The sequence below is a fragment of the Carcharodon carcharias genome, chromosome 10 (genome assembly GCF_017639515.1).
Source record: "Carcharodon carcharias isolate sCarCar2 chromosome 10, sCarCar2.pri, whole genome shotgun sequence".
Classification (NCBI taxonomy): domain Eukaryota; kingdom Metazoa; phylum Chordata; class Chondrichthyes; order Lamniformes; family Lamnidae; genus Carcharodon; species Carcharodon carcharias.
In genome coordinates, this window is record NC_054476.1 from 129,723,326 (window position 1) to 129,747,710 (window position 24,385).

The window sequence follows — 24,385 nt, forward strand, 5'->3', positions numbered from 1 at the left end:
CTGTCTGAATCAATGGCACTAACTGTGAATTTGAATCAAACACTGGGGTTGCAGTAATTAATATGCTATGGAAAGTATATGAAGAAAAGTTTTGGATAATTGGAAATATCTGAGAAGATGTTCTGGATACACATTGCTGATCCTTAGTAAAATAAAGAAAATACTAAGGTAAGACAAAACAACTGTTTGCAATTGTAATTTATGGAAAAGTTTCCTTTTTGGTACGCCAGAATTTGTTTCCTAGCCAAACATTATGCTGTGCTATCTCAAAGTTTTGCTATGTTCTTTAACTCAGAAAGATCTTCAGGGAGCAAATGTCAATGTTTCAAAGGTAAACAAGCTTTTCTATCTTGAAGGGTCCAGGCAGAGTAGATAGGGAGAAACTATTCCCATTGGCAGAAGAACTGAGAATCAGAGGATACAGATTTAGGTGATTGGCAAAAAAATTAAAAGCGATATAAGGAAAAAACTTTTTACGCAATGTTATGGCAGATGGATGGTAAATGCCAAGCTGCTCAAATCCCAAAGGGAAACTTGAAACCAACTGCCAAAACTGTTTTGCAATTTGTATATATTTCGAGATGCGTGCCTTGAATTCAATGGTAATAAGACCACCGAGTCTTATAGGTTTCTTACAAAACTAAATTAAACCTTTATTAATAGAAGAAATGATTTTAAGCACATCATAGATTTACAAGTTACTATTATGATAACTTCTAAATCCCCTAATTAATCTCAACCACACCTCTGTTACGGCAACAATGAGACACACTGATTTTAAAAGACCCAGGCAAAGTAACACACAATTCGCTGAATAGTCATACTCAAAGTGAGTTATCGTATCTTAACTATCTTAACTGTAGACAGCAGCTTGAGGCTTAGATGCTGGAGGCTTTTTCACACTTGTTTTAGATCTTAGAATTCCCCACCTTACACGCAACCTTCACTCCTTTTTACATATTTTCCCCTTTGAATGCAAATTCCCATTGTTTCACTATGCCTTTGGACTTTACCACTCTAATAATAAACTATCTTAGTAGCAATTTTACCAGTAATCTCTGGGAAGCATAAACACACTTAACTTCTCCTGGCTAGGTGTAATATTTCACTCCATCTTTTAAATTCAATCTAGTCTGGTTTATTTAGAAGTGCAATTGTTCTCTTTGCACCTTACATCCTAAAACTTCCCCCTTGTTTACCTACTTAACATTTCAAACCTAGCTGATCTTCTGATACATCAAACCCTTCAGATCAGCTGCCTTTAATTCAATTAAGTCCCACCTACACACACGCATAGACACAGATCCCACTGTTACTTTATCTTACAACAAATTCCAATAATGTTCTGAAAATTATTATATTTCCTGACATCTTCCTCCTTATTAAAAAATTAACCATCATAATTTAAAAAGAAAGCTTCATTTTCTGAACCCATATTACATTATCTCCCTTACTTATTACACCATTACATTACCAGATGCATTAATTAACATAATATTATATATACAAATCTATATTATTCCAGTCCAGAGTCAGGTTCTAAGTGTCCAATTTTCCCTTTAAGCTTCAAACTCTTGATAACGCATTTGCAATCAGATTTTCTTGTCACATCACATGAATAATTTGTAGATTAAATGGTTGCAGTAATAAACTCCATCTGACTAGCCTTGCACTTCTGTCTTGAAATGTGTCCAGAAACTTTAACGGATTGTGGTCTGCATAAACAATTGTTTCTGATGAATTGTTTGCAACATAAATTTCAAAATGCTGCAATGTTAATACCAAACCCAAAGTCTCCTTTTCAATCGTTGAATATTTCTCTGTTGGAAATTCAACTTCCGTGAAAAATACCCTATCAATGTTTCAATTCTTGTAACAGTATGGCCCCAATTTCTATATCACTTGCATCAACGGCCAACTTAAATTACTTGGCATAATTGGGTGCTGCCAAAACTGGTGTTGTAGTTAATACAGTTTTCAAACTGTCAAATGCCATCTGACACTCCTGTGTCCAATGAATCCCCCCGCTCTGTTTTTAATAGTTCAGTCAATGAAGCAACCACTTGGCTAAAATTTGGTACAACTTTCTAATAAAACCCACTCATGCCCAGAAATCTCAAAACTTCTTGTTTTGTTGTAAGCATGGAGTAATCCACGATAGCCTTGACTTTCACATCTCTCAGAGCCATCTTACCATGTCCAATGGTATGGCCTAGATATGTAACTTGCGCTTTTACAAATTCACTTTTAGCCAAGGTCACCAACAAATTAGCTTCTTGTAATCGAGTAAATAATTCTTCCAGATGTTGCAAACGCTCCTCCCATGTCTGACTGAAAATTATCAAATCGTCAATATATACAGCACAATTGCTCAGACCTGCAATTACTTTGTCAGTCTTTAAAATGTTGCAGGTGCATTTTTCATACTAAACGGCGTGACTTTAAACTGGTATAGTTCATCTGGCATCACAAAAGCCAGTATTTCCTTTGCTGTCTCTGATAACAGTATTTGTTAATAATCACTTAGAAAGTCAATCTTTGTGATAAATTTTGATTGTCCCACTTTCTCAATACAATCTTCTAACCATGGTGTAGGATATGAATCCGCTTTTGTCACTGCGTTCACCTTTCGATAGTCTACACACAGTCTTTGTGTTCCATCCGGTTTTGATACCAGCACAATAGGCAAACTCCAGTTACTGCAACTAGACTCAATTATATCATTTTGAATCATGAATTCAATTTTTTTCTGTTCTTGTGATAACTTTGCTGGATTTAATCTAGAAGGATGTTGCCTTATTGACAATGAAACTTCTACACATACATCATGTATAGCTAAATTTGTCCTTTCCAGCTTATTCCCACAAATATCTTTTTGTGACTGCAATAACTTCTTCAAATCACTTTCATACTTGTCTGGAAAGTAACTCGATATTACATTTAAATTTTCAAGTACCCCCTTATTATCCAATTTGTTTACAGGAACATTAATTTCAGAATCCTGCATTTCTGCCTCGTTATCATTATGTACCACCACTAATGCCTCCTTTTGGTCCTTTTCCATGTCAAAGTACTTTTTAAGCATACTTACATGACACACCCTCTGCTTCTTTCTTCTATCTGGAGTATTTACTAAATAATTTACTTCAGTCAGTTTCTTTTCAATCCACTAAACCTATCCTTTAACAAATCAACCAGTACAGGTAACAGAACAAGCACTTTCTCCCCAGCAACAAAACTACGAGCTGTAGCTTTCCTATCTACCTTCATTTTCATCACTTGCTGTGATATCTTTAAATGTTCCTTAACTAACTCACATGCTCTGTCCAATCTCTCTCTGAAATTTGATACATAATCCAATAGAGTAGTTTCTGAATTTTGACCCACCAATTTGTCATGAATCAACTTCACTGGTCCTCTCACCTCATGACCATAAACTAGTTCAAAAGGACTAAAACTAGTCATTGCATTAGGAGTACCCCAATAGCAAATAACAAGAATGGAATTCCTCCATCCCAATCCTGTAGATAATTCTGCCTATACGCCCTCATCATAGTTTTTAAAGTTTGACGCTATCTTTCCAAAGCCCCATGGTAAGCTGTTGACTTAAACTGTTTTATCCCCAAACTGTTCATTACTTCCTTAAACATCTCTGACATGAAATTTGAACCCTGATCTGATTGTATTTCCTTAGGTAAACCATTTCTTGAAATAATTTTGTCAATTCTTCCACAATTTTCTTTGTTGTAATATTTCGCAAAGGTCTTACTTCAGGAAACCTGGTAGACACATCTATTATTGTCAGTAAGTACTGATTTCCACTTTTAATCTTAGGGAGGGGTCCTACACAATCAATCATGACCCTAGTAAAAGGTTCTTCAAATGCTGGAATGGGAATTCAAAGTGTTAGCATAATCACTGCTTGTGGTTTCCCTGTCACCTGACATGTGTGACACATTCCACAGAATTCGACTATATCCCTATGTAATCCAAGCTAATAAAGATGTTTTCATATCTTCCCCTGTGTCTTTCTAATCCCTAAATGTCCCCCCATTGGAATTTCATGAACTATCCTCAGAATCTCATTTCTATATCCAAATTGCATTATAATATGATGTACTTCCCACCAGCTTTAGTTGGCTGAAACATAAGACCTCCATTTTCTCATTAAAATATTACCCTTAAGATCTTAACATTATTGAATACATTTTGCCTCTGTTTCTAAGTAAGCTGTCTGATATCACTGTCTTATTTGTGAATCCTTTTTCTATAACTCCACTAACTGCCATGAGTTAAACACTTCAGCTGCATTGTCGTCCAGTCTTTCTTCCTGAACAGCCTTACCAAACACAGTGTCAGCTAATTGGATTTCCAATGTTCTCTCTACCTTTGAACTTCCTGTTCTTGTTTCAACCTATGAGCCTGTGATCTTGTTATCACACAATCTGGAAACAATCAAGGATTCTCTGTCTGCAACACTTCTCTTGAAAACACTTCTACATGCTACTCAACTATCATAGGCATCACCCACATCTTTGATCCAGTTACATCATTACCCAAAATAAATGGAACCCTGTAATAGGGAATTTTTCCACTACTCCAACAATCACCTCACCTGTTTCCACTTACTCTTTAAATTTACCTCCCACAATGGAATAGGTTTAGCATTTCCATGAACCCCACTTATTATCACCTGCTCCTGCAATATTCCCTCTGGACAATAAATATCACTATTCCACAGCATTAAGGATTGACTAGCACCTGTGTCTCTTAAAATGTTAACATCTTTGCCCACTCTGCCCTATACACATGGAAAAACTTTCCTTTCTCACACAAAGCGTTTAAACATTTCTGCAACCTGCTCCTCAGAATTCTCTTGAGTGAACTGTGAACACATTCCCACTTCTTTACTGATCACCAAATCTCCCTGTTTCACCTGTATACAAACCAATGGTTTCTCCTGAGCCTGAACCTCAGAACCTGCAGTACTTTTGCTTTCAGAGATTTTCTGCACCCCTGCAATTTCCAACATATTGACTTCATGTGTCCAACTTTATTACAATGAAAACACCTCAATTTTCAAATGTCACTTCTACCCTCATCACCTTACTTTTTATTCTGAGAAAAAACTTCCTGGGAATTTCCACCTACTCCTTGTCTTCCCTCACCACTCACCTTCCTTTCATCTTCCCACTTTCTATCCTTCCCTGATTTAAAAGGGTAATGGAAAAAAGGTTTAGCTCCATGAGCTAATTCATAATGATCAGCTATCTCTACTGCTTGTCTTACCATTTGAACCATCTGTTCCTCCACACAAGTTCTCACTGCTAAAGGAATTGAATCTTTAAATTCTTCCAAAAGAATTACCTCTCTAAGAGCTGCATATGTTGTCTCTATTTTTAATGCCCATATCCACCAGTCAAAATTACTTTGTTTTACTCTTTCAAACTCAAGATAAGTTTGCCCAGGCTATTTTCAGATTTTCCTAAACTTCTGCCTTTATACCTTGCACTCAAAATATCCTTTTTTACCACATCATAGTTCACCGACATTTCTTCTGACAGTGAAACATAAACCTCATGAGCTCTACCTACCAACCTGGATTGTGACAACAATGTCCAGTTTTCCGGTGGCCATTTCATCTATTTAGTTATCTTCTCAAATGAAATAAAGAATGCTTCAACACCCTTTTCATTAAATTTTGGAAGAGCTTGTACAAATTTGAACATCTCCCCATTGGGTTTTAAGTTAAAGGTTTTTACATCATCAGAAGCTTCCTCAGAATCTGAGATTTCTTTTTTAATTTCCAGCCTTTTAAGCTGGCATTCCCTTTTTTGTTCCTTCTCTCTTTCCCTTGCCTCTCTTTCTTTACCCTTCTCTCTTGCCTTGTTTCCAGTTCTAGCTTCCTTTCTTTCCCTTGCCTTTCTGCTTGCTCTGTTTGAAACGCTTTTTCTTTTTCTTTTTCTGCCCGTTCTTTTTCTGCTTCTTTTCCTTTGCTTGTTCAAGCCCATTCTTCATTTCTAACTGAAGGACGGGCAGGCGCGTATCTGACCCACTTGAGTGTCAAATGACACGTGTTGACATTGGCCAAGCATGCTGACATTAACGTACAGTCACGTGACAGTTGGGCTGGCAGGCACGTGCCAGAGCACCCACCGACAATTAAAAGGCCTATTAAGGCCATTAAGTTAGCAATTAGCATAAGTTTCTTGCAGCCTTTGTCTTTTTATTTGGAAACATCCATGGGTGGGATGAGGTTTCCAAAAGCAAATAAAAATAAAACAAAAACTTTATTTTTTCATTAAAAGCATATGCTTGCTCATGTGACAGAGTCACACCAGGGGACATTTTCACATTATCAATGTTTTAAAAAATAACTCTTCATCTCCCTGAGACATGGAACTGTCTCAAGGAAATGATGCAGCACTCACTCACGCACGAACGCGAAGTTCGTGCTTGGCCCACTTGCCCTCTACCTTCACTGCGCCCCCAACCCCCACCCCCCCGACCCCACCCCCCACCCCCCACCCTACCACCACATAGGTAGCGCTCAGCGCTGCTGCTTGCATATCATACTGGGCAGGCCTTAATTAGCCCATCAGCGTGAAATCACGGTGCAGTGCCAATCTCAGGCAACAGTCGGCTTCCTGACCGCCCCCACCCGATCCCATCGATCCCACATGCCAAGGGCAAAATTCTGCCCACTGTTTCTTAATTTCTCCTGGTTAGGTGTAATATTTCATTCCCTCTTTTGAATTCACTTTCATGTGGTTTATTTAAAAATGCAATTGTTCCCTTTACACCTTACATCCTAAAACTTCCCCCTTGTTTACCTACTTAACATGTCAAACCTAGCTTATCTTCTGATACAGCAAAGCCTTCAGACCAGCTGCCTTTAATTCCCATACACATAGATACAGACCCCACTTTTACTCTACTTTACAATGAATTCTAATAACATTATGAAAACAGTTATATCTTCCTGACAAGCAACAAGTAGTTAGGATCTATAAAGCACTGCCAAAGAGAGGAATGGAAACAGATTCAATCATGACTTTCAAAAAGAAATTGAATAAACACTTAAGCAGAAAAAAATAGGTGTAAAGGGAAAGGGCAGGGAAGTGGAACTAAGTAAATTGCTCTTGCAGACAGCCAGCATTGACTCAATGGTCTGAATGGTCTCCTGTGTTGTGACCATTCGCTAATTCTAGGAAAGTCATAATTTGAGTAAAAGCAATTACATTGTGCCAGAGAGTGATAAAAATGTGAACAAAGATGAGAATGAATTAGTCACTAAAGTTACATAAGAGAAAAATAGTAAAATATTAAAATTAAAGGCACAATATCTGAATGTACTTGTACAAACAATTTGTTGATGAATTAATGGCACAAAGAGTTAAATGAGTTTGATTTTATAGCCAATACTGAGTTATGGTTGCAGGGTGACCAAAATTGGAAATTATATACTCCAGTTACTTATCTAACTTTTCAAAAAAATATGAGAAATGGAAAAGGGGTAGTGGGGTATGGGGGGTGTGGGGAAGTGAAGATGGTTGGCCCCAGGACACTACCCTGAGGAACTCCTGTAGTGATGTCTTTGAGCTGGGATGACTGACCTCCAACAACCACAACCATCTTCCTTTGTGCTGTGTATGACTCCAATCAGCAGAGAGTTTTCCCATGATTCCCATTGCTAGATCTGTTCAAAATCTATCCCATTTAGCACAGTGGTAGTGCCACACAACACGATGGAGGGTATCCTCAATGTGAAGGCAGGACTTCGTCTCCACAATGATTGTGTGGTGGTCACTTCCACCTATCCTGTCATGGACAGATGCATCTGCAGCAGACAGGTTGGTGAGGGTGAGATCACTATGTTTTTCCCTCACCACCTGCTGCAGACCCAGTCTAGCAGCTATGTTATTTAGGCCTTGGCCAGCTCGGTCAGAAGTGGTGTTATGGAGCCACTTCTGGTGATGGACATTGAAGTCCCTCCACCCAGAGTACATTCTGCATCCTTACCACCCTCAGTGCTTCCTCCAAGTTATGTTCAACATGGAGGAGCACTGATTCATCAGCTGAGGGAGGGCATTATGTGGTAATCAGCAGAAGGTTTTCTTGCCCATGTTTGATTACATGGGTCCGGAGTTGACATTGAGGACTCCCAGGGCTTCCCCCTCCCAACTGTATACCATTGTGCCACCATCTCTGCTGGGCCTGTCCTGCCAGTGCAACAGGACATACCCAGGGATGGTGATGATGGAGTCTGGAGCTTCATCTGTAAGGTATGATTCCGTGAGAATGACTATGTCAGGTTGTTGCTCGATTAGTCTGTGAGGCAGGTCTCCCAATTTTGTCACTAGCCCCCAGATGTTAGTAAGGAGGACTTTGCAAGGTCGACAGGGCTGTGATTGCCGTTGTCATTTCCAGTGGCCTGTCCGGGAGCATGGAATGGTGAGCATGAGAGGGGGAAGAGGAAGCCGGTAGGGTGGGAGGGCTATGGTGCATTGGTGCTGGTAGAAGGGGCAGCGAGAGTGGTTGGTGGGAACACAGAGGCAAACATGGACCCAGGGGATGGAAAGGAGGGGGACTTGTGATCAAAATTTCTTGACTGTTCTAGGCCTACCATTTCTTGTGGGTGCTGTCCAGATATCCAGAGCAAGGGTGGAGACAACCTGAACAGAGGTTGGCCCTGTTGTCTCTGATGACTTCTGCGTGCATCCTCTGGACAGCTGAGGCCTGGAGGGACCCAGCTTGCTTTGGCTGTCCTCCTGTGGGCCAGTTGCTCCCTCTGCTGTGACAGAGGACAATGTTGAGGGAGTCACAGGCAAAGGGGGCTCAGAGGGAATGAACTGCTTCTGAGATTCCTGAGTGGATGACCAAGGGTGTCCAGCCGCTGCTCCTCCTACTTTTGGGTGCCCGAGGGCCCTAGCCTGACTCCTTGAGGGGAAGGAGCACCTGGAGGGATGGCCAAGTGTCCCATTTCCCTCTCCCATCGGTCACTGTAGGAACTCACCCATGGCTACCATGGTGGAGTGCAGGTCTGCGCATATCTCCACATTCTGCTGGACCAGGGTCTCCATGGCATCCACCATCCTTCCCATGAAGACATCCATGTGCACACATGTGGGCACCACTTTATCAGAGGGCAGGCAGACACACTCCTCCTACTTATTACCACTCTGTTGAGGGTTTCCAACAGTTCTGCACGATGTTTCCCCACTTTCTGCTGATCCTCCACCATGAGTTGGACAGCTGAATCCAGAGGTTCATCATCTGACTTTGACCTCACAGATGCCTCTTACCTAGCAATCCTCTGAGTGCTAGGGAGCTTAGCTGAAGCTGCCTCCTCCTGCTGTGGATATACGTCCAGGTGGTGACCAGCAGATTGTGAACCCTAGCCTGTTCTACATGTAGGTCCCACCGAGGTGTGTATCTCTGCACTTGTGGAGCGCGTTGGTATGCGTTGTTACGGATCTTCCAGGCTCCTTATTTCCAGCTCTTCAATGGAGGAGATGTCCTTTTGGTTGGAGGTGAGGACCTGGATGGAGCTGGGGTCCTCTTCACTGGAGTTGAGGTCCTTGATGGAGCTGAGGGACTGGCTGGCTGAGGATGTCAGTCACTTGGCAGAGCTTCCAGTGAACCAAAGAAAAGATAATTAGTGCATCACAGAAGAGTCAAAAACAGGAGACAGCATTCACAATTGCATTAAGAGAGGGATGATATGGCACAGGATCCTCACCTGGGTGTTCGCCGCCAAGCTCACCATCGCCGCAGGAATGGTCCACGTCCTCACCAGCCAGCCTGATGGCACACTCCTCAAAGTGAGTGAGTGGCCTAATATCAGCCATTCCACCGCCGGCCTGGGACCTCTCCCTCCCATTGTGAGCCAACTTCTCCTGCATGCAAACAGATGGAGAGAGTATGATCAGAATGCCACGGCAGATGATAAGGATGCATTTAATGTTTCTGTGGCAAGCGGAGCCATGGACGGGATGAAGACATGAATTTCAGAGGATATGAACCTGATGGGGATGTGTGGGTGTATGTAAGAGTTGGTGGAGTTGCCCCTTGAGGTGTGAGATCCCTGTGGATGTGTGATAGGTTTGGGAGCATGTGTGTTAATTGTGTTGAGGTGGTTGACTTACCTTGGCGGAATGGATGAGATCATTCATCCTTTTCCTGCACTGGATGTTTGACCTCCTCTGTGCCCTGTTGGCACTGACTGCCACTGCCACCATCTCCCAAGCCAGGTTGGTGACTCTGGTGGACCTCCAGCAGGCAGACTGTGGTTAGAGGACATTGCGGCAGGCTTCAAAGGCATCCAAAAGGTGGTCCAGTGAGGCATCATTACATTTGGGGTCTTCCTGACTTTCGGGGTCATCCGTCGCCTGGAGCAATCCTAGCTTGTAGACATAAAGTAGGCTGTGCTCTTGTGCACTTTAAATATGGCGGCTGGAGAAAGGTAGCACTGAGGTGATGGTGTGGCTGACAAATCCAAGACCGCCTACCAGCAGTCCACTGTGTTTCCCATGCATGTCTTATTAATGAGGCAGGACATGCAAGGAAGCAGACAATACAGTGCAATGACACGCCTTTGCAGCCAGCGGAAAAACATTGTTTGTCATGCATGCCACCACACTTACTGCAATTCAGGGAAAATTCTGCCTACTGTCTTTGAGATGGGATGTTAACCCAAAGCCCTATCTACCTGTTTAAGTGGATGTCAAAGATTCAATGACACAATTTTCAAGAAAAGCAAACTTGAGGGGCTAAATAGTCAACTCCTGTTCCTATATTCCTACGACCAAAAAATTGATAAAGGAGAAAATAGAATATGAGAGTAAACTAGCAAGAAATATAAAACCGGATTGTAAAAATTTATTACAAGTTCATTAAAAGGAAGCTCGTGCCAAAAATAAATGTGGGTCTCTTAGCAGCTGAGACAGGAGAAATAATATTGGGGAATAACAAAAGAGCAGTGACATTGAACAAGTATTTTGGGTGTAGAATGTATGAAAAAGACAAAAATAAGAGGGAACTAAGTCTAATGAGAGTGAGGAATTAAAATAATATTAGTCAAGGGAAAGCACTGAAGAAACTAATGAGACTAAGGGCGGAATCATCCCAGATTTGCACTAAATGTGGTAGCTGGGGGGGGAAGGATGTTTTACCCACTGGCCGCAATGGCAGTTTTTTTACGCTGTATCATCCCAATCCCGCTTCATTAATCATGCATTCTCAGCAAGCATGCCGTTTCACTGGTGGGCGGCCTCCGATTCGCCTACCGCACCATCACCTCACCGCTTCCTCATGCCGGTTGCATATTTAAAATGCAGCCACGCGCACACCTCTCAATGCTTCCAGCCCAGGACTGCTGCACAGTAGACATGGCCTTGAAAGGCAAGAAGACTGTCGCCTCCCGATTCATTGACATATCCCTGGGATGCCTTCTGGACATCCTTGGAGCCTGCCACACTGCTCTCTACCCCCGCTCTGGCCACAGGAGGCCAATCAGTGTCACCACTCTAGCTTGGGATGCAGTGGCAAAGGTGGTCAGTGCCAACGTTGCACAGGAGAGGTTCGCCATCCAGTGCAGAAAGAAGATGCATGATCTCATCTGTGCTGCCAGGGTAAGGCAACCATCATCTCATCACTCTAAACTCACACAATCGCAAGCCTATCACACTGGACATCTCACTCACTGCCAGTTTAAGGAACATCACCACTCACTTTCTCACATACACCCTCACATCTCCATCTGGACTCACATTCTCTGGCGATTGCCTTCTCAACCCTCACCATCTTGAGGCCACTTGCACAGATCAACATGTGTCTCCATACACACTCTGGGTCACCCCTTTTCCCCCAGTAATGCCCTAGCACTGCAGCCTCTTCCCTTATCTGAGGCCACTTCTCCCCCTTCCACAAACAAGCCAGGGCTATGCAGCTGTTGAAAAGCCACCCCCGCCTTAAGGCTGGTCTCATAGGTAGAGACCTGCCCATGAGGCCCCCCCCTAAATCTGATGTAGTACTGCCTCCAAAGCCTGGTGCTGCTGGCCGCAAGTGCTGTCTTAAGCAAGGTAGGCAAACAAGCCTCAAAGTCTTGAGTGAACTGCAGCTCGCCAGGTGCACGTTGCTTATGTTCAGTTGTGAAACACGCTGATGTGCCTGGATGATCCAGCCCAGCGAGCAGGGCTTATAATGACATGCAGAAATATTAAAATAAAGTTCCCAATGTGCAGCGGCGAGAAACGTGGCCTGCCATTAATGGGCAGAGCAGACGATTGCAAACTGATTTCACGACAGCACGAAACCGTATTTTGGCCTTCCCGGAATATTATCTGCTCACGCCCGGCACCAAAGGGCATGGAAAATTCTGCCTTAAAAGTTGACAAGTTCCTTGGACCAGATGGCCTACATCATAGGATTCCAAAGGAAGCGGCTGATTACTATGGGTGCACTGCTTATGATCTTCCAAAATTTCCTAGGTTCTGGAATGGTCCCAGTGGAATCAAAGGTAGCAAATGCAACACCACTATGGTAACAGAGCATTTGGAAATCATAAAATGATTATGCAGAGTCAACATGGTTTTATGAAAGGGAAATCGTGTTTGACAAATCTATTCAAGTATTTTTAAATTATTTTTGATATAACTAGCAGTAAAGGGAAACAAATGCATATAGTGTATTTGAACTTTCAGAAGACATTCAATAACGTGCCACGTGGAAGGTTGTAGAACAAGAAAAAGGGATCATGTGATTGGGATAATATCTTAACATGGACAGAGAACTAGTTAAAAAACAGAAAACAGACAGTGGGAATAAACAGGTCGTTTTCAGTTGGCAGGTTGTTAGTAGTAATGGGATGCCACAAGAAATAGTGATGGGGCTTCAGCTATTTACCATCTACATTAATAACCTGTATGAAAGGACCAAGTGTAACATATCCAAGCTTCCTGATGATACAAAGTTAAGTGGGAAAGTAAGCTGTGAGGTGGATGCAGAGGGTCTGCAAAGGGATATGGATAGGTCAAGTGAGTGGGAAAGAAAGTGCTAGGTGGAATATAATGTCGGAAAACGTGAGGTAGGAAGAACAGAAAAACAGACTATTTTTAAATAGTGAAAAACTATTAAAAGTTAATGCTCAGAGGGATTAGGCTGTCCTTGTACACAAAAAAACCAAAAAGCTAACACACAACTAGAGCAAGTAGTTAGGAAGGCAAATGGTATGTTGCCCTTTACTGCAGGGGGATTGGAGTACAAAAGTAAGGAGGTCTTGCTTCTACTGCCACACTTAAACATAAGAAATAAGAGAAGTAGGCAATTTGGCCCCTTCAGCCTGCTCTGCCATTCAATAACATCATGGCTGATCTGATTGTGGGCTTAACTCCACTTTCCTCCCTGTCGCACCCCTCCATAACCCTTGATTCCCTTGTAGATCAAAAATATGTCTAACTCAGCTTTGAATATATTCAATGACCCAACGTCAACTTTATTTTATTCATTCATGGGACTTGGGCACCATTGGCTAGGCCAGCATTTATTGTCCATCCCTAAATGCCCTTGAGAAGTGATGGTGAGCTGCCTTCATGAACTGCTGCAGTGCATGTGATGTATGTACACCCATGGTGCTGTTATGAAGGGAGTTTCAGGACTTTGACCCAGCGACAGCGAAGGAACAGTGATATACTTCCAAGTCAGGATGGTGAGTGACCTGGAGGGGAACTTTCAGGTGGTGGTGTTCCTATATGTCTGCTGCCCTTGTCCTTTTAGGTGGTAGCAGTCACGAGTTTGGAGGGTGTTGTTTGAACAGCCTTGGTGCATCTTGTAGATAGTACACACTACTGCCATTGTGCACTGATGATGGAGGAAGTCAAAGTTTGTAGATGGGGTGCCAGTCAAGCAGGTTGCTTTGTCCTGGATGGTGCCAAGCTTCTTGAGTTTTGGGGGTACTGCATTCACCCAGCTGTTATGACGCGGCAGATGAAATGTGTCAGGCGGATCAAATCCACGAGGGAAATTCGAGGGATGAGTGCCCTGAATTCAGTCGTAATAAGTCCACCAAGACTCTACAGCTTTTTTACAAAACTAAATTAAACATTTATTAACAAAAGAAAAGATTTCAAGCACATAGATCGGTCAACAAATTACTATTATAATAACTCCTAAAACTTCTAATTAATCTGGCTTCCAGTTACATTAAGGCAACAGTAAAGAAATAGATTTAAACAGATTCAGGCAAGGCAGCACAATACCCTGGGCAGTAGGATTCAAAGTGGCTTTTCCCAGTTTCGATTTCTGTAGACAGCAGCTTATTGCACAACTACTGGAGGCTTTTCACACTTCTGGTAGATCTGACAATGCCTTCTTTCTCTGACACATAGCCTCTTCTTCTTTATACATGCTTTGCCCTCTTAATGTAAATCCTATTGTTCCCAAATGTCTTTGGAACTTTACCTTTCTCATAATATAAATCTTTTCATGGTGCTAATATTATCAATAACCTTTGGGAAAAATAAACACATTGCTTGGCCTAGCTTCTCTGGCTAGGTATAACATCCTACTATCTCTTTAAAATTCAAACTACCCTGATTTATTTCAAAATGCAAATTCTCCTCACCTCATATTCTAAAACTTCAGTCATGTTTACATACTTAGCATTTCAAACCTAGCTTCTTTTGATGAGCCAGAGCCTCCAGACCTGCTGTCTCCAATTCAATTAAATTCCATGCACACACAAACTATCCAAATCCCAATATTAACCTACTTTTACAATAAATCACAATAATATTATGAGAATGATAATAATTTTGTGACACAGGCAAGTGGAAAGTATTCCATCATACCCCTGACTTGTGCCTTGTAGATGGTGGACAGGTTTTGGGGTGTCAGGAGGTGAGTTACTGACCGCAGGATTCCTAACCTTTGACCTTCTCTTGTAGCCACAGTATTTATATGGTCCAGTTCAGTTTCTGATGAATGGTAACCCCCAGGACGTTGATGGTGGAGGATTCAGCGATGGTAATGCCATTGAATGTCAAGGGGCAATGGTTAGATCTCTCTTGTTAGAGACGGTCATTGCCTTGCACTTGTGTGACACAAACATTACTTGCCGCTTGTCTGCCCAAGCCTGGATATTGTCCAGGTCTTGTTGCATTTGGACATGGGCTACTTCAGTATCTGAGGAGTTGTGAATCATGCTGCTGCTCTCTGGGGTAGAGAATTCCAAAGATTAATGATTCTCTGAGAGAAGAAATTTCTCCTTATCTCCTTCTAAAAGCGAGACCATTATTTTGAAACTGTATCCCCTAGTTCTAGATTCCCCCATTAGGGGAAACATCCTCTCAGCATCTACCCTGTCAAGCCCCTTCAGAGTCTTATATGGTCACCTTTCATTCTTTTAAACTCCAATGAGTGTAGCCCCAACCTTCTCAACCTTTTTTCGTAATACAACCTGCCCCTTTATCCCAGAAGTCAATCTAGTGAACCTTTTCTGAACTGTCTCCAATGCAAGTATGTTCCTCCTTAAATAAGGAGACCAAAACTATACAAAGTATTCTAGGTGTGGTCTCATCAATGCGCTGTACATGACTTATGGCAAGACTTCCCTACTTGTATTCTCCATGCCCCTTGCAATAAAGGCCAACATTCCATTCACATTCTTAATTACTTGTTGTGCCTGCATGCTAACTTTTTGTGATTCATATACAAGGAGACCCATAGCCCTCTACACTGTAGCATTCTGCATTCTCTTTCTATTTAAGTAATATTTGCCATTTTATTCTTCTCGCCAAAGTGTACAACCTCACAGTTTCCCACTACATCTTCAAAATTTTTGCCCACTCACTTAACCTATCTCTATCCTTTTGCAGACTCTTTGCACCCTCCTCACAACTTGCTTTCCTACCTAACTTTGTATCATCGGTCAATTTGGTTACAATATACTCAGTCTCTTCATCCAAGTCATTAATATGGGTTTTAACTAGTTGAGGCACCAGCACTATTCCCCGTGGCATTCCAATCCACCAGTTAGAGTTTGCCAACCTGAAAATGACCCCTTTTATCCCAACTGTTTCCCATTAGCTATCCAATTGATATCCTTGCTATTATATTGCACCCCAACAGCATGAGCTCCGATCTTGTGTAGTAACTTTTTATGTGACACATTATCGAATGCTCTTTTGGAAAACCAAATACACTGCATCTACTAGTTCCCCTTTATCCACCCTGCTTGTTACATCCTCAAAGGACTCTCATAAATTTGTCAAACACAATTTCCCTTTCACAAAACCATTTTGACTCTGTTTGATTGTATTTTAATGATTTTCTACATGTCCTGCTACCATTTCCTTAATAATGGATTCTAGCTTTTTTCCAATAATAGACGTTAGGCTAACTGGTCTATTGTTTCTTGCTTTCTGTTTCCATCCTTTCTTAAATAGAGGTGTTACATTTGCAATTTTCCAATCTGCTGGGACCTTTCTAGAATCTGGGGAATTTTGGAAGATTGCAGCCAATGCATCCACTATCACTGCAGCCACTTCTTTTAAGACCCTTGGATGCAGGCCATCAGGTCCTGGGGACTGTCTGCCTTCAATCCCACTAGTTTTTCTAGTACCTTTTCCATTGTGATACGATCATTTTATGATCCCTCCATTTTGCCCCTTGATTTTCCATTATTCTTAGGATGTTTTTAGTGTCTTCTACCAAGAATATTTGTTCAAACTCTCTGCCATTTACTTGTTTCCCATTATTAATTCCTAGTCTCATCTTTAAGGGACCAACATTTACTTTAGCTACTCTCATCCTATTTACATACCTGTAGAAGCTCTTACTATCTGCTTTTATGTTTCTTGCTTGTTTACTCTCATATTCCAATTTTTTCTCTGTTATTTTTTCAGTCATCCTTTGCTAGTTTCTAAAATGTTCCCAATCTTTTGGGATACCACTAATTTTCACATCATTGTATGCTTTTTATTTCAACTTGATGCCATCCTTAACTTCCTTAATTAGCCATGGATGGTGCATCCTTCTGGTAGAATCTTTCTTTCTCAATGGAATATATCTTTAAAGTGGGATTAATTATTTGGGGCATGTTTGAGAATAAAATAGAAGAAAATGGTTTGGAGAGGCTCACCACAATCTTCTTGATTCTATTTTCATGGAGCAGGTAACCACTTCAGGTGGGTGTTCAAGGCGACTAGTATTTTTTTGGGAGGAGAATGCAGATGCATTTTTTTTTCAAGTGCAACTGAAGCAATAAATTTTAAGAACTCAGGCTGCTCTTCTCACTGCCCCAAAACAAGTGATAATGCAAAGAAGAACCATGTGTAGTTTTCTGAAGGCAGTTCCTTTTAAATAATCTAAAGCATTTATTTGCCTGAATGTGAACAGGGCAGACTGTGAGAAGCACTCTATTACTGTGGTTGCCTCTTGTACAAAAACCCTCTTCATTCTAATTTATTCCTTCCTCTTTTGAAGGCACTGTTTCTTGCTCAGATAACATTCCTCACGTCAGCTCGGACAGTGACTACAGCACGCTATTGGGTCATAGAGGACATAACAGCCAGGCCTGATCCTGTCCTCACTTGACGTGTGCATATCTGAATTATGCTAATAGCATTCTAGAACAGAAGCTCTTTGATTCTACGCCTCATTTTCCAAGAGGGTCCCAAGGCCAGCAGCAGTACCCCAAATGTTGCCTAACTGAAATCAGACAACTCAGCACAGATGAGGAACCAAATCTGGGACCCAAACCTTTTTGTTAATTCAATAACACAAACTCGGTTTATGATAGAGGCTGTAAGGCGCAGTATGAAGAGGAAAGGTTTAGGGTTATTGTTCAATAGTGTAAATGTTCACCTCCACAAAAGAAATGAAGTGATGAAGTTTGTTTAGAATATTGTACTGGTGAATTTAAAATAACATGATTTAGTTATAGTAGCGCCACCTTCATTAGGTTCTTCATGGTGAGTTAGAGATTTCATTGTTGAAAAGGTAGGAGGTATGCTGGGGTATTTTCACTATTTGGTAGCTTTCGGTACAGTGAATTCCAGGAATAGGTTTTGTTGTAGAAATCTAAAATACTTTCGTAACTATTTCCATTGTAATGTGAGCACAATTTTTAGACAACCACAAATAAGATGATGCAATTTAAATCATGCCACATGGAAAGAATGTAATGGGGTGTTAAAAGTGTTTATCAGCTTATATAGTTAAAAACAAGCAAAGGAAAAACCTCCTTCTGACAGCTCCCATCAATCAGTACAATGTTAGAAACACTTTTGGTAGCACCTTTATCTGTTTCAGATGACACATTCATGACTGATAGTGAGAGGCCATTAAAACTAAGTATCTCTTATTGGTATTCATGTTAACTGTTACTTCCATCACTTATACATGTCAAGACCTAGAGAAAGATTTATGTCAGAGAGAATTGACATTTCATATTGTGTAGCTGAAAGATATGCACTCATGCGAGAAATAATAGGTAAAAAATAAATTTGTATACAAGAACACAAGAATTAGGAACAGGAGCAAACCTTCTCTGAACTGTTTCTATTGCAATTATATCCTTTCTTAAGTAAGGATATTAAAACTGTACACAATACTCCAGATGTGTCTCATTAAGGCCCTGTACAGCTGTAGCAACATTTCCCTACTTTCGATCCCCTATGCCCCTTTTGTCACGAATGCTGTGCGTATTCAGATACAGAGCCTTTAATTCTGTGTTTTTGCAAACTCTGGCCTTATCTGCTTGTGCACTCTTAAGTTTATATGCTCTGTCCCCTCCTGCCACGCACTCGTTATCAGTACCCATATCACTACCCTGCTTTATTGCCTTTGTCCTTACTTTACCGCAGCTCATCTCACATGATCCCTCCAACCCGCAACCCCCCCACCACCACCCCCCACCACCCCCCCATCTCACTATTTAGTTGAAAGGCCTCTCTACTGTTCTAGTTAATACAACTCACTAGTACACTGGTTCCAGCCCAACGGTACAGCTCCACTTTCCCCAGTACTAGTGCCAGTGCCCCATGAATCGAAACTCGTTCCTAATTTCCCATTTTTTTGAATTTGTCTGCTTTCAACTCCTCTGGATGGTAAATAGTGAATTCACTCTTTCAGCTATTTTCTGCATTGCAGCCTGGACATTTCTGAACTCAGGAGGGTCATTTAGCATGCCAGAGAGGACAATTCCCATTTCTTGAAAGGATATCCAAATAAGGATAAAAAAGGAACATTTTTCTGATGTGCACAGCAGCAATTCATCCGATTAAATGTCAACTCGGTCTTAATTAGCTAGAACATTTTTCCTTTTTTCTAGAACATTTCATGACATTTGAGTGTCACTGGTTGGGCCAGCACTTGTAGCCCATCCCAAATAGCCCTTGAGAAGGTGGTTGTGAGCTGTAGTGTTGTGAGCTTTTCGAACCACTGCAGTCCTTGTGGTGTAGCTACATTCACAGTGCTGTTAGGAAGGGAGCTCCAGGTTGTTGACCCAGCAATAGTTAAGGAATGACAATATAGTTCCAAGTCAGGATGGTGCATGACTTGGAAAGGAACCTGTAGGTGGAGGTGTTCATTATATATCAGCAAGTTTTGCATAAGCTCAACATATCAAAGCCACATAATATGTAATGACTATTCTCTGGGATACAAGCAGGCTAGATAGCCTACAGAAATGTATATTTCTCAGAAAATAATTTAGTTTTTTTCACACATATCTCTGATTACAAAAAATATAATTTCCAAGTGCAGCTAACAGTTTTTTTTCAAGTTTATTAAATACTCACATATCTAAAGTGTACTTGAAGAAGAAACAATTCAGAACACTTACTAACTGAAATAAGCAAAAGTCTGCTCTGTCATACATAATATTAGGTAACAAATCAGCACCACTGCGTGACCTGAATGTAGATTATTTAGGGGCAAGTGATCAGAACGTTATGATATGTATAAACAAAACAAAGACAAAATCATAAAAATATCTAGACTGCAAAAGATAACATTTCCGAGAGACAAAAATGATCCAGGTAGAATAGAAACATTGGGAGGTAAAACAGCAGTTTTGCGAGGGGAAATTATAAGACTAAAACATTCCAAACAGGACTAAAGGGATGGCTTCAAAGGTATGCGTTCCAAGGATAACTATGAAGATTAAGTCTTAATTAAAGTCTATGAAAGAAGCATTAAGATAAAGATTGACAGGTTAGGGGAGTGGCTAGGTGTGTGGTAAATGTAGTTCAATGTAGATAAATACAAAGTAATTGATTTGGGGGAAATTATGGAACTAAAACTTGAACAATTAAATTATCATGAAATGCAGCAGAAAGATAAGCAGCTGATTGTAGGTGGAAGAGACCATGAAAGAGAAATTGCCTTTCTGGATTTTACATACAGGGATATTAAACATAAAAGCAAAGAGGTGATGATGAAGCTAGGTAAAACATTAGTTGGTTTACAACTAGAGTACTATATGCAACCAAGAACATTAATGCCATGAAAAATGTAAAATATGATTTCATTAGAATGATATCAGGCACAAAGGATAAAGTTATGAGGAACTTTTAAAAACCAGAATGGTATTCACTCGTGCAGAATAGGTCAAGAGAGGTCTCATGAAGTTTTCAAATATTTTTGAAGGGCAGCGAGGGTGTCAGTGGTGAAAAGTTATCTCAACAGCTTAGTAAGAAGAGGCATAAATTCAGGAATATTACCAGAATCATTAAGGGCTGGGTCAGAAGAACTTTTTACATGCAAGAGATTATTAAGGTATGAAATATTTTAGAAGTGGCTGCTGAAGTTAAACCATGAGGTATTTCTGTAAATATTAACAAAATAAATGGAAAATAAGAAGGAAAATTGGGTTAAATTTGATAGCTCCTAGTGAGGGATTAACACTGGCAAAGGCACAGCAGGCTGAATGGCCACCTTTTTGCTGCAATTTCCACAGTTCTATGGCACTATACATCTTCAACATAGACAACTGAGCTGTAACACTGTTGTAAATATATGTACTCAATTTTTCTCATCAAGATGATTGATGACAATATTGAAGAACGGGACTTTCTATTTTAGGTACCAAGTCTTGGCAAGGCATGCTCCAAAGACAAGTGCACATTAAGGTTCCCACTACCAACAAGATGTATTGACCACAAATTGATAAGGGATCCCCAATGCACCAGTATGAGTTTTGCCATTTCCACATCAGATATCCTCATTGTTCTTTTGAGGGCTATCTTCTCGTATCAACGCACACTTCTAGTCATTTGTGGTGCAAAATATTTTGAGCCGAAAGGTGAAGAAAAAGAAACTAACAAACAGCGATGCAGTGAGATGCCCCACTCCAGAAAATCCTGTAATAGTGGTCACGGGGATATTTTATGTCTGCAAAGTGAGATTTCTCTCACTGGTATTCAATGAGGAACCTTCCAATGATGTACGAAAAATGAAAATGCACGTGCCAGAAAACCTGCAATACTAGTAACATACAAAAGCGGATCCCACATGCTCCGTCTGATTAAGAAAACACATTATTTTATTTAAAATAAATAATAAAATGTCTCACTCGGCAGTGAGCTAGGCATATGGTACAGAATGAGCCAACAAAGTAACTAAAATGCTCTTAAATTGAAAAGGACATATCTGACATTAGCATCAGAACTAATCAAAAGTCTGCAAACCGTGCGGTCCTCGCGACGTTTGACTGACATCATGCAGGAACTGTCGGCTTGTACAGCTGCCATGCATACATCACCTGAAAAATATTTTTTTTTTGGTTTGTTTTAATTTCGTTACATTACCTTTGCTCTTGGTTCGTTGTACCTTTATTTCTGTCAACGTTTATCAACTCAATTGTCTGCGTGTATATAATTATATATCTATGTCTGCGGACCAGCTTAAATGATGGTATATATCAAAGCGAGCGATGTGTATGTGCCACTGCATCTAGTTATCTATTCAAATCTGTCTAGATCGCGATGACTGCGTATATGTGATATATACCTCTCTCTCTATATATATATATATCCCTATGTATACAACTGTCTAATGATTTCGACCCATAGATTATAACTTAAACCCGTGTTATTTTTCTGATGCGTGGAACCTGTTATGCATAATCCATTTTATTTTTGCAGATTTCCAGAATTTGTCGTTTTCTTCATACCATTTATAATCCATCTGTGTGTATCCCAGCGTATATCTGTGTATATAAAAATTGTCACTGTAGAACTACCTATCTGCATTTGTGCTGAATGCATATTTATCGCTATAAGCAGTTATCAGTGTAAGCAGTGCCTACACTATTATCCATCCAAATAAATTGGTATTAAAAGTTTCTTTCCAAACGGACATTTTGTTACAGTGGTGACAGATCGCTTCAAAAAAGGTACCTGAATTGGGCCTGTTTGTCGGGTATAGACAAAGCAGACAGTTGAATTAATACTTAAGCTGCAAATTAGCTTATCTTTCTTCACATGTTGTGACCCATACTGCCTGCATTATGCGAACAGCCTTATCTGGCTGACTTGCTGTCCTTTTTTTTCTCTAATAATAAAGTCTCAGAGCGCACGCAAACGACTTGGCAGAGAAAACAGACGCAATTGCCGAGGTTCTGGCAAGAGCTCTGCAATGTTGGCAGGATGGCCAGAAAAAAAAAAGCAACCACGGAGAAAAGTCAACTGGCTACTAGGACGGAGTCGGGTCCCTCACTAATTACGTATTGTCCACATCCGTCTCTTACAAGTGGCAATTAGGGTCAAGTGAATAAAAGCGGCTGGACTTGGAGTGAGTTACTATTTTGTGGAGTGGCCGACAAGATGGCTATGTCGCTCTTACAGGGATATCTGCTCTTAATCCTCATCAAAACGTCTCTGCAAGGAGGTGAGTGCTCATAGCAATTACGCTATCACTTACTAACTACATAAAATGTTGCTGGTGGCGATTTGTCCTTCATTGACACTAAAATATTAAGGAATAATATTGCTTACTTTGAATGTAGCACAGGCTGCAGCTTCAGGAGATACTGGTTGGGTTTTGAACATGAGACTGATTTTTTTTAAATTTCGACATTTTTATTATTCGCTTCTCTGAGAAAACCAGCTCAAATTCTCTCTAATCAAACACATCTTTTCACTGCAGATCAATCGTTTTCGTTCAAAACGGATTTGGCGATAGAAATCAGTATTACAAACTTTTCGTGCGGTTGCAACTCACAGACGTTGAATTAGCAAGCGTGTGTGACCTCCTGATTCCTTATACATCTTTGCCCGTGACTCCTTCTCCGTGTAATTCTTTTTCGTGCCTGCCCTTCCTTTCTCTTGTCAGGTTGTTCCTTTATGTTATATATTCTCTGTATGTAGTTTGGGTGGGTATGTCTTCCACCCCACCCCCCGGCTATATGGGTGTTTGCGCGCGCCTTCTTGCCAGAGCTGTTCGGCATCACGGACTATTAAGAATGAGATTTATGACCCAAGAGTGAGTCGGACTGAAAATCTATTTAACTACCGAGTTGATTTTATAATTCAGTGATGTAAAGTAAAATATATCATTTTAAAAACAAAAAAGGAACCTCACTCCAGATGAGTGTATTCTGAAATCTGTTACGTTTACGCTCGCCCCCTTCCCCTCCCCTCCCATATGTTTCTGTAATAATATTTGTGAACAATAATTGAGTTGCGGTTTGGAGCTGACTGTTCATATTTATAGTGGGGTTTCTGTAATCTGAGTGTACGACTGTATTCAGAGAGAGAAGGGTGGCATTTTCATTTCATAATTCATAAATTTGCAAAACAAGAAAATCTCACCAAAAATCTCCGAGCTTTGAAATGCAGGGCATGATGAAGCTCTGACTACTCCTCGCCCAATTATTGCTGTGCTGTGCACAACCCAAAGTTTTCTGGCATTTAGTTTCTGTTTGAGTTCTCTACTGTATTGCAGTGTCCTGCCAATGAGAGCTTCAATTTAGTTCGCTCCTACACAGGAGCTGGAACCTGTCTGAGAAACGTATCAGTCACTTGAAAGCAGCCAACTAATGACTTATCCACCTGCTGACACTTTCCCAAACTTTTGAAAGAATTTATAAGTATTGGATAAGCCACTTATTCCCAACATGAAAGTTATTAACTTTATTCTGAAAACTTGTAACCCCGCGCCATACCTTTAGAAAGGGATTACTGGTCCATATAGTTTGAAGTCATATTAGGAAACGTTTGCAGCCCAGAAATTCCTATTGGTGATACCAGGCAACAAACCCTTGAGTTTCTGTTCCCACATTCCTTTGTGCCCTTTTTAGTATGGGCTCTAATCTATCTAAAACAAAAATGGATTTATTTTCGATACACTCGAGGAATTTCGGATACACATCGAGTATTCT

General features: G+C 40.8%; 1 protein-coding gene and 1 long non-coding RNA gene across 5 annotated transcripts in view; one reads left to right on the top strand and one right to left on the bottom strand.

Moving 5' to 3' along the window:
- Positions 1-21,698: 21,698 nt before the first annotated feature.
- Positions 21,699-23,322, bottom strand: LOC121283292. Its single transcript, XR_005944227.1, has 3 exons — positions 23,205-23,322; positions 22,178-22,213; positions 21,699-21,766 (listed from the first exon to the last, which is right to left on the bottom strand). It is a non-coding gene; the product is annotated as an uncharacterized LOC121283292 (long non-coding RNA).
- Positions 22,668-24,385, top strand: part of LOC121283291 (elastin-like) — a 315,972-nt gene continuing 314,254 nt past the window's right edge. For 2 of the 4 annotated variants that reach the window (XM_041197704.1, XM_041197706.1), the window contains exon 1: positions 22,670-22,893. In XM_041197704.1, the coding sequence (XP_041053638.1) occupies positions 22,830-22,893 (64 nt within the window). In that variant the 5' untranslated portion in view covers positions 22,670-22,829. Of the gene's footprint in view, positions 22,894-24,385 lie in introns of all 4 variants that reach the window. The other 2 variants (XM_041197705.1, XM_041197707.1) reach the window with 2 other exon arrangements.